The following is a 13,037-nucleotide window of genomic DNA, read 5'->3' as shown; positions in this document are numbered from 1 at the left end:
TATAGCACTGACAAATAACAGTTTCCTAAGGCTTATCATTTAAGGTTAGTAAAGGGAGGACACATATTTACTCCATATGGTGCTTAAATGTAATTTTTAACGCATGACCTTATATAGGAACCTCTGCATGCAGTTAAGTAAAGTTACAGATTTGGGATGTGGTGGGGCAAACTATAAAAGCTCCAATTCCACAGAACATTCAACTATTGAAAGAATGCTAATAATATGCAACATTCCAATTATATACAATTTCTAGTATTTTGGGATTTAAATATATATCTCATGTCTAAAGTGGCTGAAATATATAGGTGGAGATATTTAAGAAGGTACTCTGGAAAAAAAATACAACAATTCTCATTATCATACTCCATTTTATATTGGCAAATATTTTTCAGTGTGCTTTGGAGAAGGAATAGTTAGCTGCAGAATATAATTAGATACAGAGGGTATGGCTGTCATCTGTCTTTAGAAGGATACAAATTTTGTTTTTGGTATCTCAAGCATTGTACCTTTGATTTCCCTTGGTTCTGATAAACATTGGTAAGCTAGAACAAAAGGCAGTGAGGGCACGTGGGGGTGATGTAACATGCATGAACAGAAAACATACCCAGAAGTGAATGCAAAAAACTTGGCATATAAAGAAAGAAAAGGTGGCTTTGATGAGACAGACAAGTTCAAGACTTTACAAAGTCGGTTGCACATCTTTCAGACCTGTATCTAGTTTACAGGAAATCTATTTTTGAAGGCCCAGAAAGAAAATTGAAAATAAGGACACACTTCATTTATTTAAAGGGACTTGTTTTATTTTTGTATACTTGTGGACAGAAGCTTCTACTTAAAAGAACAAAAGTGAAACAAAAAAATCCCTAATAACTTCAGGATGTCACAGAATGTTACTTGCCTGTAAGCAGGTTTTTTGTTTACATGGAGTTTTTTCAATGTTCTTCTACTGCAAATTCATTCCAAACTTCTAGTTAAAAGGGTTTTGGCAAGGAATGCTGGAAAAGAAATTCAACTTGAGGATTTAAGTTTTTTCTCTAGCAAACACTGTATTTTTTATTTTCTGTGCCATAAAGCATTAATTCAGGTATTCCAATTTGAACATAAGTGGATGATGAGTGCATTTGGTAAGGCATCTAACAGAAACACAAGGAATGCCCTTTGGAATAAGCAAACAATTCATTTGTTCCACCATCTTCGATTTGACAACAGCCTGACAGAAAAGATGGAAGTTATGTCATGCTGGTCAATTTGTTCCTGACCCACTGAATACTGAGTCAGAAGGAAGGAATTCCTTGGACTTAAAAAAATTATGAAATAGTCCCATCTACAGAAGCAATATTTTCAGATGCCCTTTTATGAAACTTTTGGTTTCTGACACCCCCTTGTTCGGATGCAGCTTGACTTTATTAAGGACAGCACAATGTGAGCACAGTCACAGTGCCTTTGGATTAATCAGCCCTCCTGCAAGGCAGTAATGCCATGAACACTTCTGCTGAGCCCACACTGGTTTGCCAGCACAGCACTTAGTTTAATAACAGGGATGGAATCTCACTGTACACACAATTTTGATTCTAGAATGAAATTCCTGATGAATCATTAGGCGTCCATAGCCTCTTCTACAGTTCCCAGAACACTCTAAGAGCATAGCTCTAAACATAAGGTACCAGCTCCAAAGTGGCAGACAGCACTGTAGCTCTGTGCATGGAATACAGTTCACCACAAAGACATACATACACAGACATAACCAGAAATTAAAAATAATTAATTCCAAAGACCGATTTTTGCTACTGTTTAAAAAGGGCTCTGAGAGAAATCTGCATTTTTAATTTGTTGATGTTTTAAAGGACACAAATATTACTGTAAGCTAAAATAAAAGTATTACCCCCCATACCTTTTAGTTTCCTCCTCTTGCTCATTTGCATGCTGCTTGAGTAAGATGTGATCATCATGTACATGAAGAAACCTGTCCTCTAGTTCCTCTTGACTGGTTTGTTACCTGGCTTGCTGAGCTTTTATATTCTGTGCAGATGATGATTCTACCCAAACCAAGACAACTTTAAATTACATTCAATACATTCAACAACATGTAGCTCAAAGTCAAAACTCGTTTGGAAATACTGAATCCCCCCCCAACTTTTCAAGTAATTTTATATTTTACACTTTTACAAATCTGTTATTTTTTTTCGATTTTATAGTCATTTTAATCACTTCCTTTTTCCTTCCTCTTACAGATTAAAAAAAAAGCAATTAAAATCATACAGCAACCTGTTTTCATACTAGACAACACAAAGGTAACAGTTTACCAAGTAACCAGGTTCTGCCAAAGATACTATCTCAAAATAAGCATTACCTAAGGGATTCTTTCTAATCTGTTCCAAAGTTAACATATTATCTTGAAGCTTGAAAATATTAACTCATAATTCTCTAAATTTACTCAGATACAAGACTAAGCCCAGTTGTTCCATTCTAATGGCAGCTGAGTAGAATTGCATAATACTTTTGGCTCTCATTTTGTGAAATGGATTTGGCCTTGTCCTCAATTCAGCAAAAAAATCCTTTTTTTCTTCTGAAAGTATGAATGTTACAGCTCAATGACATTTTCAGTTTTTACCCTCTCACAGCAACTCCCCTCTTATAACAAGCAACTTGAACATAGAATGGGTCACAGCATCTTTCACAATTTAACCCAGATTTTGAATGGTATTTGAACTTAATTTTGTGAGTGGCAACATCAGAAACATTTTTAGAAAGAAACTAAAGAAGCCACTGATCAAAGTCTGTATCTGTAATAAATACCAGCTGGTACAAACCTTGTAATCCTTCAATTCCAGCTGGAGTTAGACCTGTATGTCTCACAGGCAGGTCCCCCACAGTTACATCAGCTGCAACAGGCATGGCTTATCTGGGGACAACAAAATTCAAATGAAATTCCTAAGTTATGGCAGATGCACAGAAATTACTGATTTCTGAATGCTCTTAACTACATTGCTCAGAGGACAATCTAAACTCTGAAGTTCTCAAGTTTAATTTTATGCCAATTTTAATCCATTCACAAGATCCAGCTTTGCTGTGCAATAGCTCCAATTCTATTTAATATATGTACAAATAGCTCTTCAAGCTCTAGTTCTGCTGTTTTCAGGAATCTTTGGGCTAAGGCCATATTTCCAAGTGGATGTGGGAAGGGGACCTGTGGGTTTTTTGTTTAGTTGGGTGTTTTTTTAAATTGTTTGTTCATTTTAAGAGAGGTAAAAGCTTAAGGCATTGAATGGTAGATGAGTAATGCCATCTTCCATGTTTTGAATGGAACTCTTTGAAACAGGTGCTGGGGGTTATGAAGTCATTCCAGTGTTGTCTGGCACTCTCCTAGTCTTCCTTCAATCACTGTCATATAAGAAATTACTTTTTAAGACAGAAAGCCTCCTATGAATGATTCTCATAAATCTGAACACGATTCTATCTTGCAGCAACAGAAAGCTTAGCTACATGACAAAGTGAGATTAGGAAAGTATTAATGTGAAAAAGTACGACATTTGTTTTGGTGTAATATATGAACATACTTCTTAACAATTGCTGTTTCCTTCTTGTCTTCTGGTGCAGAAAATTCCAAGCTGGTCACAGAGTCAAGTAATGCTGAAACAACAAGAAAAAGAGACATGAAGTCCTTTTGACAATCTTACCCCCAAAAGCCTGTTACACTCTTCAGGTGATAGAAATCCTCAGTCATCCCAGAACCATCTAGGAAAGCACTGGGAAATAAACAGTGATGCTTCTAGAGACTTGCATCAGAGGGCAGAAGCGACATGGTAAAATCGACAGACATCCCATGAAATATCTGTTAATTCAATCGTAATCAAAAGTGCTGCCCAAGCTTTTTCTTCCATCATAAATAACTCCTTATGGCTTTGTTCTAAAGAAACAAAAGGGATTAATAGAAATTTAGTTTCCAACAAGTCAGTCTTGCTTTTAATCTTTTGGTTTTTTCATCACTAAAATTTATGATAAAATATTATTTCCAGACTTCACTGTTTATGAATAAACAGGAACACATTTTTCTTCCATGTGGAACAAATGTTTCCTTATCATGACTATAGAAGTGAACCGATCTACAGTTGTAGACTTGCAATATGGTTGCAGTTTCAATGTTGTCAGTGACAGAGAATACTGCTCTGGGATGTTGATGTCCACACCACTCAGCCAATGGCACAATTGGCAACCAATGCAAACACATGTCCCCTGGAATCCAACTCCTCAGCATCCTTGGCTCTTTTTGCATTGCTCTTACAAAATCCCCCAAACTTCTTTGTAATTTGTTAGATTAGCTCTATCTGCAGTCATTGCCTTCACTCAGGTCCAGGTTCATTATTGTGGTTACTATTATGTGACCCTGTACCAGTATGGCTACAGCACCTAAGATCAAAGGGAAACAGACATTTTACCTCCAGAGGGTCAGCTAAATTTGGAGTAAGGAGAAGATGCTACCACTATACATCTTTCTAGAATGTGGTTGTCCTTGCTTTCACAAATCAAAAATGACCGAGGCTTTTTTTGGGCATCAAGAGCTAAAAAAGTATTTTATCAGCATGACTCCACAACGTTTGTGATCTATCAAAATTAGGCTTCAAAAACTCCAGAACAGTAACAGGCACAGACAAACATTACTGGTTTTCACTATTTGATGAAGAAACTTTACTATGGACCTGTTATCTTCAGTAAGAGAGAAATCTACTCATTTAAAAACAGAGACAAAACAACACACGCTTGTCACTCAAATAAACAAACAACTTTTGTCAGTAGTAATCCATTACTGGCTGCAGCAAAACCACAGAAATTTTGAGCTGTAAGCAAACTAACACAGCAGAGATGCACACAAAGCCAATTTTTACTGGCAACATGACGTGATTTGAAGTGACAAAATAAAGCAACTTCAAATCTAAAATGTCCTGAAAACTTAGAAGGTCAAATTTTCAAAAGGAAGAGGAAGAATTGTCTCATTTCTATTACAAAGTGTCAGAAATTAAGCATTCAGCTATCTTTTCTGTCGTGGGCCACAGAAAAATGAAAAAAACAACCATATTAATTGGTTTTATCAGATCCAGTGGTTTTAGACAGAAATAGTACAAACATGCCTCCCGGTTTTATGGAGGCCAAATATAATTACAGATTTAGAATTTGGCTCGGCAACTTATTTGCCTGATTGGTAACATACCAATGTCTTTAATAATCACTAATAACCACCAGTTATGCTGCTGCTTTGAGAGAGGACACTTCAAACATCAAAGCATGTGTTACATATGTTACAGTTCTTCTTTGAATATTATCTGAGTGTCAATCACAAACACTTAAACAAAATTACTTTTCCTTGCAGTCCAGTTCCAGCGTTATTTCTAAAAGCATATGAGATTTCTCCACAGCATTCTGTATTACTTTTGAAAGCATTTCCAAAGCAATTACATCTGACAAAACTGTACAGCAACATTGCTACAAAAGTTATGGTACTTAAAAGTGCAGCATTTCCTAAAAGAAAGCATAACAAAGTGAGAGATATAAATTTGTGTTTGAATCTGGACAGATCCACATGTCATCCTCAACCTCAAAAACTTAAATCAGGCTTTATTTCCAAGAAAGGAGACCCTACAATCACTTTAGCACAGATTAGTTCTCAAAACTAGACAGCTCAATGTACAAAAAGAGGAATACTCTCCATATCTCTGGGATTAACTTGTAAGAACTTCCAAGTTAGGTATGAGCAAGAATTTTTGATATAACTACTAAAGTTAAAGAAACTGTAACTCTCTTATACACTTCACTACCTACAAAAGTGGTTCGATCACTACCTGTATCTGAAAACTTACTACAAAAAACTGCACATAACTCTGCACTGTTATACAAGTCTGACACGAATAAAATTAACACTTATCAAAGCTCATGCTTTAGGTCCAGATTCCTATATAACTCACGGAAGTGTACTTTTGTACCAACATCATTCAAAGGTAGCAAAACTGAGTGGGGATTACTTAATCTTTTCAAAATTCTCAGCCAATGGGGTTATAAGTGACTTCCAGTGAGGAGGTTTCCAGTGAAATCAGAAGAATTACAACTTAATTGTTTCAACATGGTTTTTGAATTTGAGTGTCAGACATAGTCAAGATGATCCTTTTGTTACAAAATCCCACTTCCCTGGTAGAGGGAATTTAAAAAATGAGGTGGGAGGGACCACCCACCTATCTTAGCTTATCATAATGTATTTCCAGCCTATATTCTCCTTCTACTGAGTCTTTAAGTTTGAACTTTATTGGTCTAGATAATAATCTCATTTATAACCTGGTAGAAATACACACACATACCATCTTTCAAATATCACGTGTTGCAGTGGTGTGTTTTGGGAGGCGGACAGGGAAAAACGGAGAGAAGATACCGAAGATGTTAAAAAATGGGATCACATCATCCTGTTGCCTGAGGCAAGTAACATCTCTCAGAAGTGCAAGTCCTATTTCAATACAGAAAAATCCAAACAACCGTGTCTTGCCTTCTATATATTTTACAAAGCTTCCCAATTTTGATTCAGCCGCGCCAGTCGCGGCGGTGGCTGCCGGGGCTGGCGGGGCAGGCTCGCAGGGAAGGCAGCGCTCGCCGCTCGGAGGAAGGAACGCCTACACCGCCCGGGCCGTCCCGCCCTCGGGCACGGGAGCGCAGCTCCGCTGCAGCCCAGCGGCCCTTCCCGGTACAAAACACAGGCCTACAGGGCTACTTTGAACCAAAGCTCAGGCTCCCAGCCTCTTCCCACGGGCACCGAGCGAGGAGAGGAGCCTCTCGGCTCTGGAACCGCCGCCCGCAGCGCGGCTCCCGCCAGCCCCGCTCCTCGCCGGCCCGGCCGGGGACCGCCCGCTGCAGGACACGGCACAGCCCCGGGCAGCTGCAGCGCCCCGCTCCTCCCCGCGCCGTGCCCAGAGGAGGAGAAGCTCCCCCCGTACTCACAGCCCCCGCCAGCCCCGGGCTCCTCGGCGCTCCGCTAGCAGCTGCCGCTGGTGCCAACCGGGCCCTTCCCCTTCCGGGCCGCCCTGGGCCTGCCGGGACTTGGAGTTCCGGGCGGGGCCGCGCACTGCCCGCGGAGCCGCGGTCCGACCGCTGCCGGCGGAGCTTCGCGGGGCTCCCGCCGTGTCCGGGGCGCTGCTCCGCTCCGGGCGCACGGCTAAGGCGGCACCATGAAGAGGAGAGCAGGGGAGCGGGAGAAAGAACTGAAGGTACCTTCCGTTTGCTTCCTGCTCCCCGCAGCCCCGAGGAGTGCGTGTGCCCGTGGCCAGCCCTCTCCGCCGCTCTTGGGGCTGTGCGGGCAGAGCCCGCCGGGGCTCCGGTAGCTCCAGCGCTGGAGCCCCGAGCGAGGGGACTCCGAGGCCGCCGTGAAGTTCATTGTGAGAAGGAAGGAGCCCCGGCCCCGGGCTCGGCGCGGTCGCGGAGCCGGGGTGAGCTCCGCACGGCCGCGTGTGCCCAGCACCGCCCCGCGGCTCCGCCGGGCTGCCCGGGCAAGGCGCTCTGCTGGAGCTGGGAATGCCCGATCCCCCCTGCCCGCGCCTCGCACAGCGGTAACAGGAGCTAGTGGTAAAGGCGTGTGCCATCTGGGCAAGATATTTCAATTTAAAAGAGAGTTCTGTGGTATATGAAAAAAATGATGCAAGGACTGTGTGTTTTTGTCGAAACATTCACAGTGGGATGATGCACTGCATAACTGCGCCTAAGTCTTAAATTTAAAAGTACTCTACACTAAGCCTGACCTAAATAAATATTTTTAAGTCTTTTATACCGCCCAAGCTTTATAACGTTTTTTTCTTCATGTGTTTAGATGCAACGCTGTTACATGCTTACATTGAAGATGCTATTTCACTGTCTGTGGAAACAAACAGGAGTGCTGAATGTTTGCTGTTTCAGCTGCCTTTGAAGGGCTTGTTTTACTACATTGTACAATATTTTACTTCAACTCTTGATGGTTGTTGTACTTTTACTGATTTTGTTTACAAAACAGTAATACTGAGAACCAGTAAGTGACTTGTTTGAAAACACGCTACCGATATTAGAGGTGTTAGTGAAAGGAAGGCTAATTCCATTATAAATTTAGAAAATGCCTTTGAAAATGCTAATCTCATACACCTGAACAGGGAACATGCTGGTTTTGGTATTGCTGTTAATTTACTATGCAGTATGAAATATACTATTCCCTGCAAAGGCAGAGAAAAGGTCTGATGTAAGTTTGCAACTAAGTATTTTACTAGAAAGCTTTAGGGCCTCTTTGCCCTAGTAAGTTTCATACAACTCCTTAAGGACTACCTGGTCATTTTGTAATTTGTCTTTCTGCTATCCCAAGTTGCTGAGGAACAGCAACTTCAGTGTTACATTTGTGTTCTGCCCTTTCCATGTATGTCAAAACATATGCTGATGTCCCATCCAATACGTTGCAGAAAAAAACTCAACCCATTCTTTTTTCAGCCTGTACATTTGTGCTGTCCATCCAAGAGCCTTTGTCTTGTCAGTAGGTCTTCTTGAATGTATTTGGGAATCATTTGCATTTGGAGAATAATGGGCCTTGATAAGATAATAGCTCAAGGATACCTGTGAAAGGATGAGGGGTGAAAGGATGCTGCTGTGAGCTACATTGGCAAAGGGTCTAGGAGGAAAGGCACTTGAAGAGCTGTCAAGAACAATGTATGTGAGAAACTTGAGGTCAAGTGCAAGAGTACTGCTGTAGACACAGCTCAATGTTGTGGGTGCACAGACAGAGAAGGATGAAAGATAAAAGATTCTTACAGAGTGTTTAAAGGTGTCAATATTTATAGAATGCCTTAGAGGGATGTGGTAAACTGGGTACTATTTGAGAGTGAAGCAAAATGAGCCTGTAGAATGTCTTAGAATAAAGGCTGCCAAAGGAGAAAGCAGCAATGGGAAAAGGAGGAGATATGCTAGAAGGAATATAAGTGGGTTTTTTTCCCATGGAAGCATCCTCCTACTGATTATTTTCTAGAACTTAATTGGAGATGTAATCTCCGGGCTCCAGGCAGTGTGCCAAGTCACCCTTCCCTCCTTGGGTTTAGCCATTCCTATGTTGATCACCTGAGAAATGCTGAAGACAAAGGAACAGTGTCTTTATTGTGGTAGTTCTGCCAAGACTTCCATTTAGGTACTGATTAAAATATTTTTTAGCAAACCAAATATTAGTGAGGTTTACCCAGCCTCTTCTGGAGACTAAGATTTACGAGGCCTACTACTGCGAGGGAAGTGGTTGGGTAAAGAAGCTGGTTTGGATTATGTGTCTTCTGGCAATGTCTCTTGTTTTCCAGAATTAAATCCTGAATAAACGTTCTTGTTTTGCTATAATTGTGTACAGTTAAATGCTGTCTGTCAGAATCCCACTGATTGGCTTTTGCTTTGTAATTATGTAGTATGTTTCTTATATGTGATAAACTTCTCTGGCTCGAATTTTCTTGTATATAGCAAGTTTTGGTTTATACTGTTATAGAAGAACATTTCTGTTCCAAGTACATGTGGTAGAAGTTCTGTAGAGTGCAGTGCTGTCATACAGCAATTTTCACTTTGCAGATCACTCAGTTGGGTTGAGTAAGATTAACTGTGTAGCAGAAATGCAATTGTTTGTGCTAGTATTTGGTGTTGCAAGTCAAGAGGAGGAGGATGCACATTCATTCTTGGGAAGCTGGTCTGAAAGAAAAGTAGGAAAACCATCGCCAGAAGTCAACTACTCATCTGTTCTAAACACCATATTGCTAATGTCCTCTAGAATATTTCTCTGAGTCTTCAGTGGACAGCAAAACACAACTATTCTGAAGTTTCTAAAGATACCTTTGGAGCTGTTGAAAGGCATCAGCTATTCTGGTCTTCCCCATAGCAAATATTACTTCCGTGCATAAAACCAGAACTGTTAGAGTAGATGTTGCTCATTAGCTGAAAAGGCATTTTTATGAAACAGTCTGTTGAGGGATTGCTCATGCTTGTTTGTTTTAGCTCAGAATTCCATTTTAATTAATACGGTTTATAGTTATTTTGAGTCTTTTTTCTTTACGCTGTTGGTCAGAGTTGGTCACTTTTTTTTCACTGGGTGTAGAAATGTACTATACAAAGTAAAACCAAACAAACTTCTTGTTTGGCGATCTAAGTAGAGTATTTGCTCCTTTTAGACTTGGGAAGAAAGCTCTTTGCTTTTAGAATGTTTATTATCTTGATTGATGAATTTAAAAAGTTATTATTTAATGTAAGACTTAATGTTCTTGAGACTTGTTTATTCAAAGTGGACTTTTTTAAAGTTAGTTTCAGTATGAGAGAGGCCAAGTTCCAGTTATTTCCTGTGTATGCTTCCTCTACCACTCTTTGCATGTTAACACCCTCTGCCGTTACCAGGTGAAAGTACTCAGCTAGTGTGGAGTATTATTTTCTTTTAAAGGTATTACCTTGATGGGTCTTTGGAATAGACCACCAAATCCAGTTCACAATTACCTTATGTAGCTGTTTATGCTAATTTACATTACTCTGAATATCTACTGCAGAGAATGTATTCCACAGACACTTCTGTTATGTTTGTACAGCTCCCAGCGCAGCTGGGACCCCAGTCCAATAAATTTACTGCTGTACAAATAACAAATGCATCAATGTGCACATATCTGAATATTCACAAGGGCTTTTACAAAGATATTCATATGCAGTATCACATTTGTGAGACATGTTGGACAAAGTGGCAAGGAAATATAAAGCTTTAAATAACACAAAGCATTGTATGTATTTTATTTACACGGAGAAAAAGGGAATATACTGAGTTTCAGCTGAGATATCATTGAAGGTCTTTTTTCCTGCATCATCCTCGTTTTTGCTGCCTGCAAAATAATACATCTTCACAAGGTAAAACAGGTTGCTTCAACATATTAATGCTCAAGGAAAATTAGGCAAGTATTCTCAAAGCACTTCAAAGCATGATTAAAGGTTTGGTTTTAGAATTAGTGCTGAAAGATGGTGCCTGTACCATACAATGAAGTTTAAAAAACTTTAACCATTGTTACCATTATTTGTTCTAATATTGCAATGATTTATTGTTTCAGGTGATTGTACTACCTCTTTAGATAAAAAATATTATTAAAAAGAACCAAAGAAAACAAAATTTTCTAATTGACAGATTAGATTATTTTAGAAATTGTATTTAGGAAAATTAATGAAACAGCTTAGATGCAGTTAAATAAGCTTCTTGTCATGTCATATTTCTGCTTAGGTAAATGGTGTGCAAGTTTTAGCAGAATCAGCAACCAACATGCCAGTAGCAATTTTTGAGGTAATCACATTATTGGACCTTCCCATTATTAATGGGACAATAATTAAGAAATAGTGTTGATAGTCACATAACACATGATTTGTATATTGGAAATGGTCAGGTAGAAGCCTTGCATATGCAGAATAAAATACAAGAAAGAATGAGTGGCAAATGTTTCTTGCTTTTAAATTCATCACATTCCTGCTGTTTAAATTGCCTCAGCTGCTAATGCTGGAACCATTACAGTAATGGACTCGGCAAATGAAGGAGAACCGAGACACACACTTTATTACTGGAGGGGTAATTTTCTCTTCATCTGTAATAGCAGCAGTGCCTGGTATTGATCAGACCATCAAGATACTAATCCTCTGTAAAATTACTTGTTATAACTGAAAATGTGTTAATCCAAATCAGTCTGTGTCCTGACTTTCTACTTACTATGGAATACAGACTATTAGATGGTTTATTTTTTGTGATTTAAAGCCTTTACATCGATAATAGTCAGAGCTTCCTTTGCAAGAGAATGTGCTTAATCTTAGCTATGGCCCAGGGTTGTCTTTTTGTTTTAACTAGAACATCACCCACTTAATTAAGAAGGGCATGTCTATCTTCCTGCTCGGAATTATATTGGTACTTTAGGCTCTGCAGATTTATTAAATGTTGTTTTACATTCAGTCACTTGTTTTTTGCTGTAAATAAGGACAGATCTATACTTCACATACTGAAACCCACAAAGATCTTGGAGCTAAGGATGTGAGGAGAATGGCTGCTCAAAACACAAATGGATGGTGGATGTGGATGATGGCCTGGGAGGCTCTTGTGGATGGGAGCAGTGTAAGGGAAGTTCAGTGCCAGGGATTTAAAGGTCTTCAGTTTACTTCTATCCTGGTGGTCCACTACATGAGACAGTCATGTGGCAAACTGAGCATGTCCCAGTTCTGAATATGGGAAGGCTTCTTTTTCTTTTTTTTTTCCCTCTGTTTTGTCTATTTTTTCATAGTCTATTTTTTCATGGTTATATGTTTAAAATGGAAATTCACGTCTCTAACCCGCACAGCCTCAGTGCAGTGGCTGTTCCCAGGAGACAGCACTTTGTGGAACCTGTGAGTGGGAGATGGTTCCATGAGCCCTGACCTTTCACTGGGCTCACTGCTCTGGCTCCTGCTGGGTGACAGCCATGGGGGTCCTGCCAGCTCATGGTGGGCAAGGAGCATCCTACAAGTGGGGCAAGCTGCCCCACTGGTTGTTTATTTTAGGGATCATGAACAGGCCATGCATTTTAGAAAATTTTTGTTGTTGTCTAAATTAGATTTTTACTCTGGTAAAACAGTATTTTAATCTATCTAATTACCCCTCTGCTTTATTTCTTCATTATACTTCAACCAATTCAACTTGTATCATTTGGAGATACTTCACAGTTCCTAAAGGGTATTGGAGTATCAATACCTTTAGGGAATTTTGATTCCTTGTCTGCCTCAGAACACTAAATTTTCCCCTCTGTTCTGAAGAAGAATATGAACACAGTATATGGTTCTTGCAAAGTTTCACTTTCCCTGGTGAGCAGCCTCTTTACTCTAGTTTTCAAGCCTAGACTGTTATTAAACATGAGTGTGTTCTCAAACAGCAGCACTGAGACAAAGAAAACAGTCATTTTGAAAACATTTGATGAATAATTATCATACTTTTTTTCTTTTGCATCAGAGAAGATTCAGTTTCAGCTGACCCAGGTTAGTGAAAG

At 39.7% G+C, this 13,037-nt stretch overlaps 1 protein-coding gene and 1 long non-coding RNA gene across 5 annotated transcripts in view; one reads left to right on the top strand and one right to left on the bottom strand.

Annotated features, from left to right (window-relative positions):
- Positions 1-801: 801 nt before the first annotated feature.
- Positions 802-7,041, bottom strand: LOC311159277. Of its 3 annotated transcripts, none has more exons than XR_014616504.1 (5): positions 6,979-7,041; positions 3,561-3,633; positions 2,814-2,905; positions 1,895-2,039; positions 802-998 (listed from the first exon to the last, which is right to left on the bottom strand). It is a non-coding gene; the product is annotated as an uncharacterized lncRNA (long non-coding RNA). The 3 variants fall into 3 exon arrangements; XR_014616505.1 differs by lacking the exon at positions 6,979-7,041 and adding an exon at positions 6,348-6,466; XR_014616506.1 differs by lacking the exon at positions 6,979-7,041 and adding an exon at positions 5,357-5,477.
- Positions 7,042-7,133: 92 nt separating this feature from the next.
- Positions 7,134-13,037, top strand: part of FTO (FTO alpha-ketoglutarate dependent dioxygenase) — a 215,521-nt gene continuing 209,617 nt past the window's right edge. For both annotated transcript variants that reach the window (XM_084215061.1, XM_084215063.1), the window contains exon 1: positions 7,134-7,244. In XM_084215061.1, coding sequence (XP_084071187.1) covers positions 7,206-7,244 — 39 coding nt within the window. In that variant the 5' untranslated portion in view covers positions 7,134-7,205. The remainder of the gene's footprint in view (positions 7,245-13,037) is intronic.

The sequence above is a fragment of the Fringilla coelebs genome (assembly GCF_963513975.1).
Source record: "Fringilla coelebs genome assembly, chromosome: 14".
NCBI classification, from domain to species: Eukaryota; Metazoa; Chordata; class Aves; order Passeriformes; family Fringillidae; genus Fringilla; species Fringilla coelebs.
This window is presented reverse-complemented; position numbering and strand designations above follow the sequence as displayed.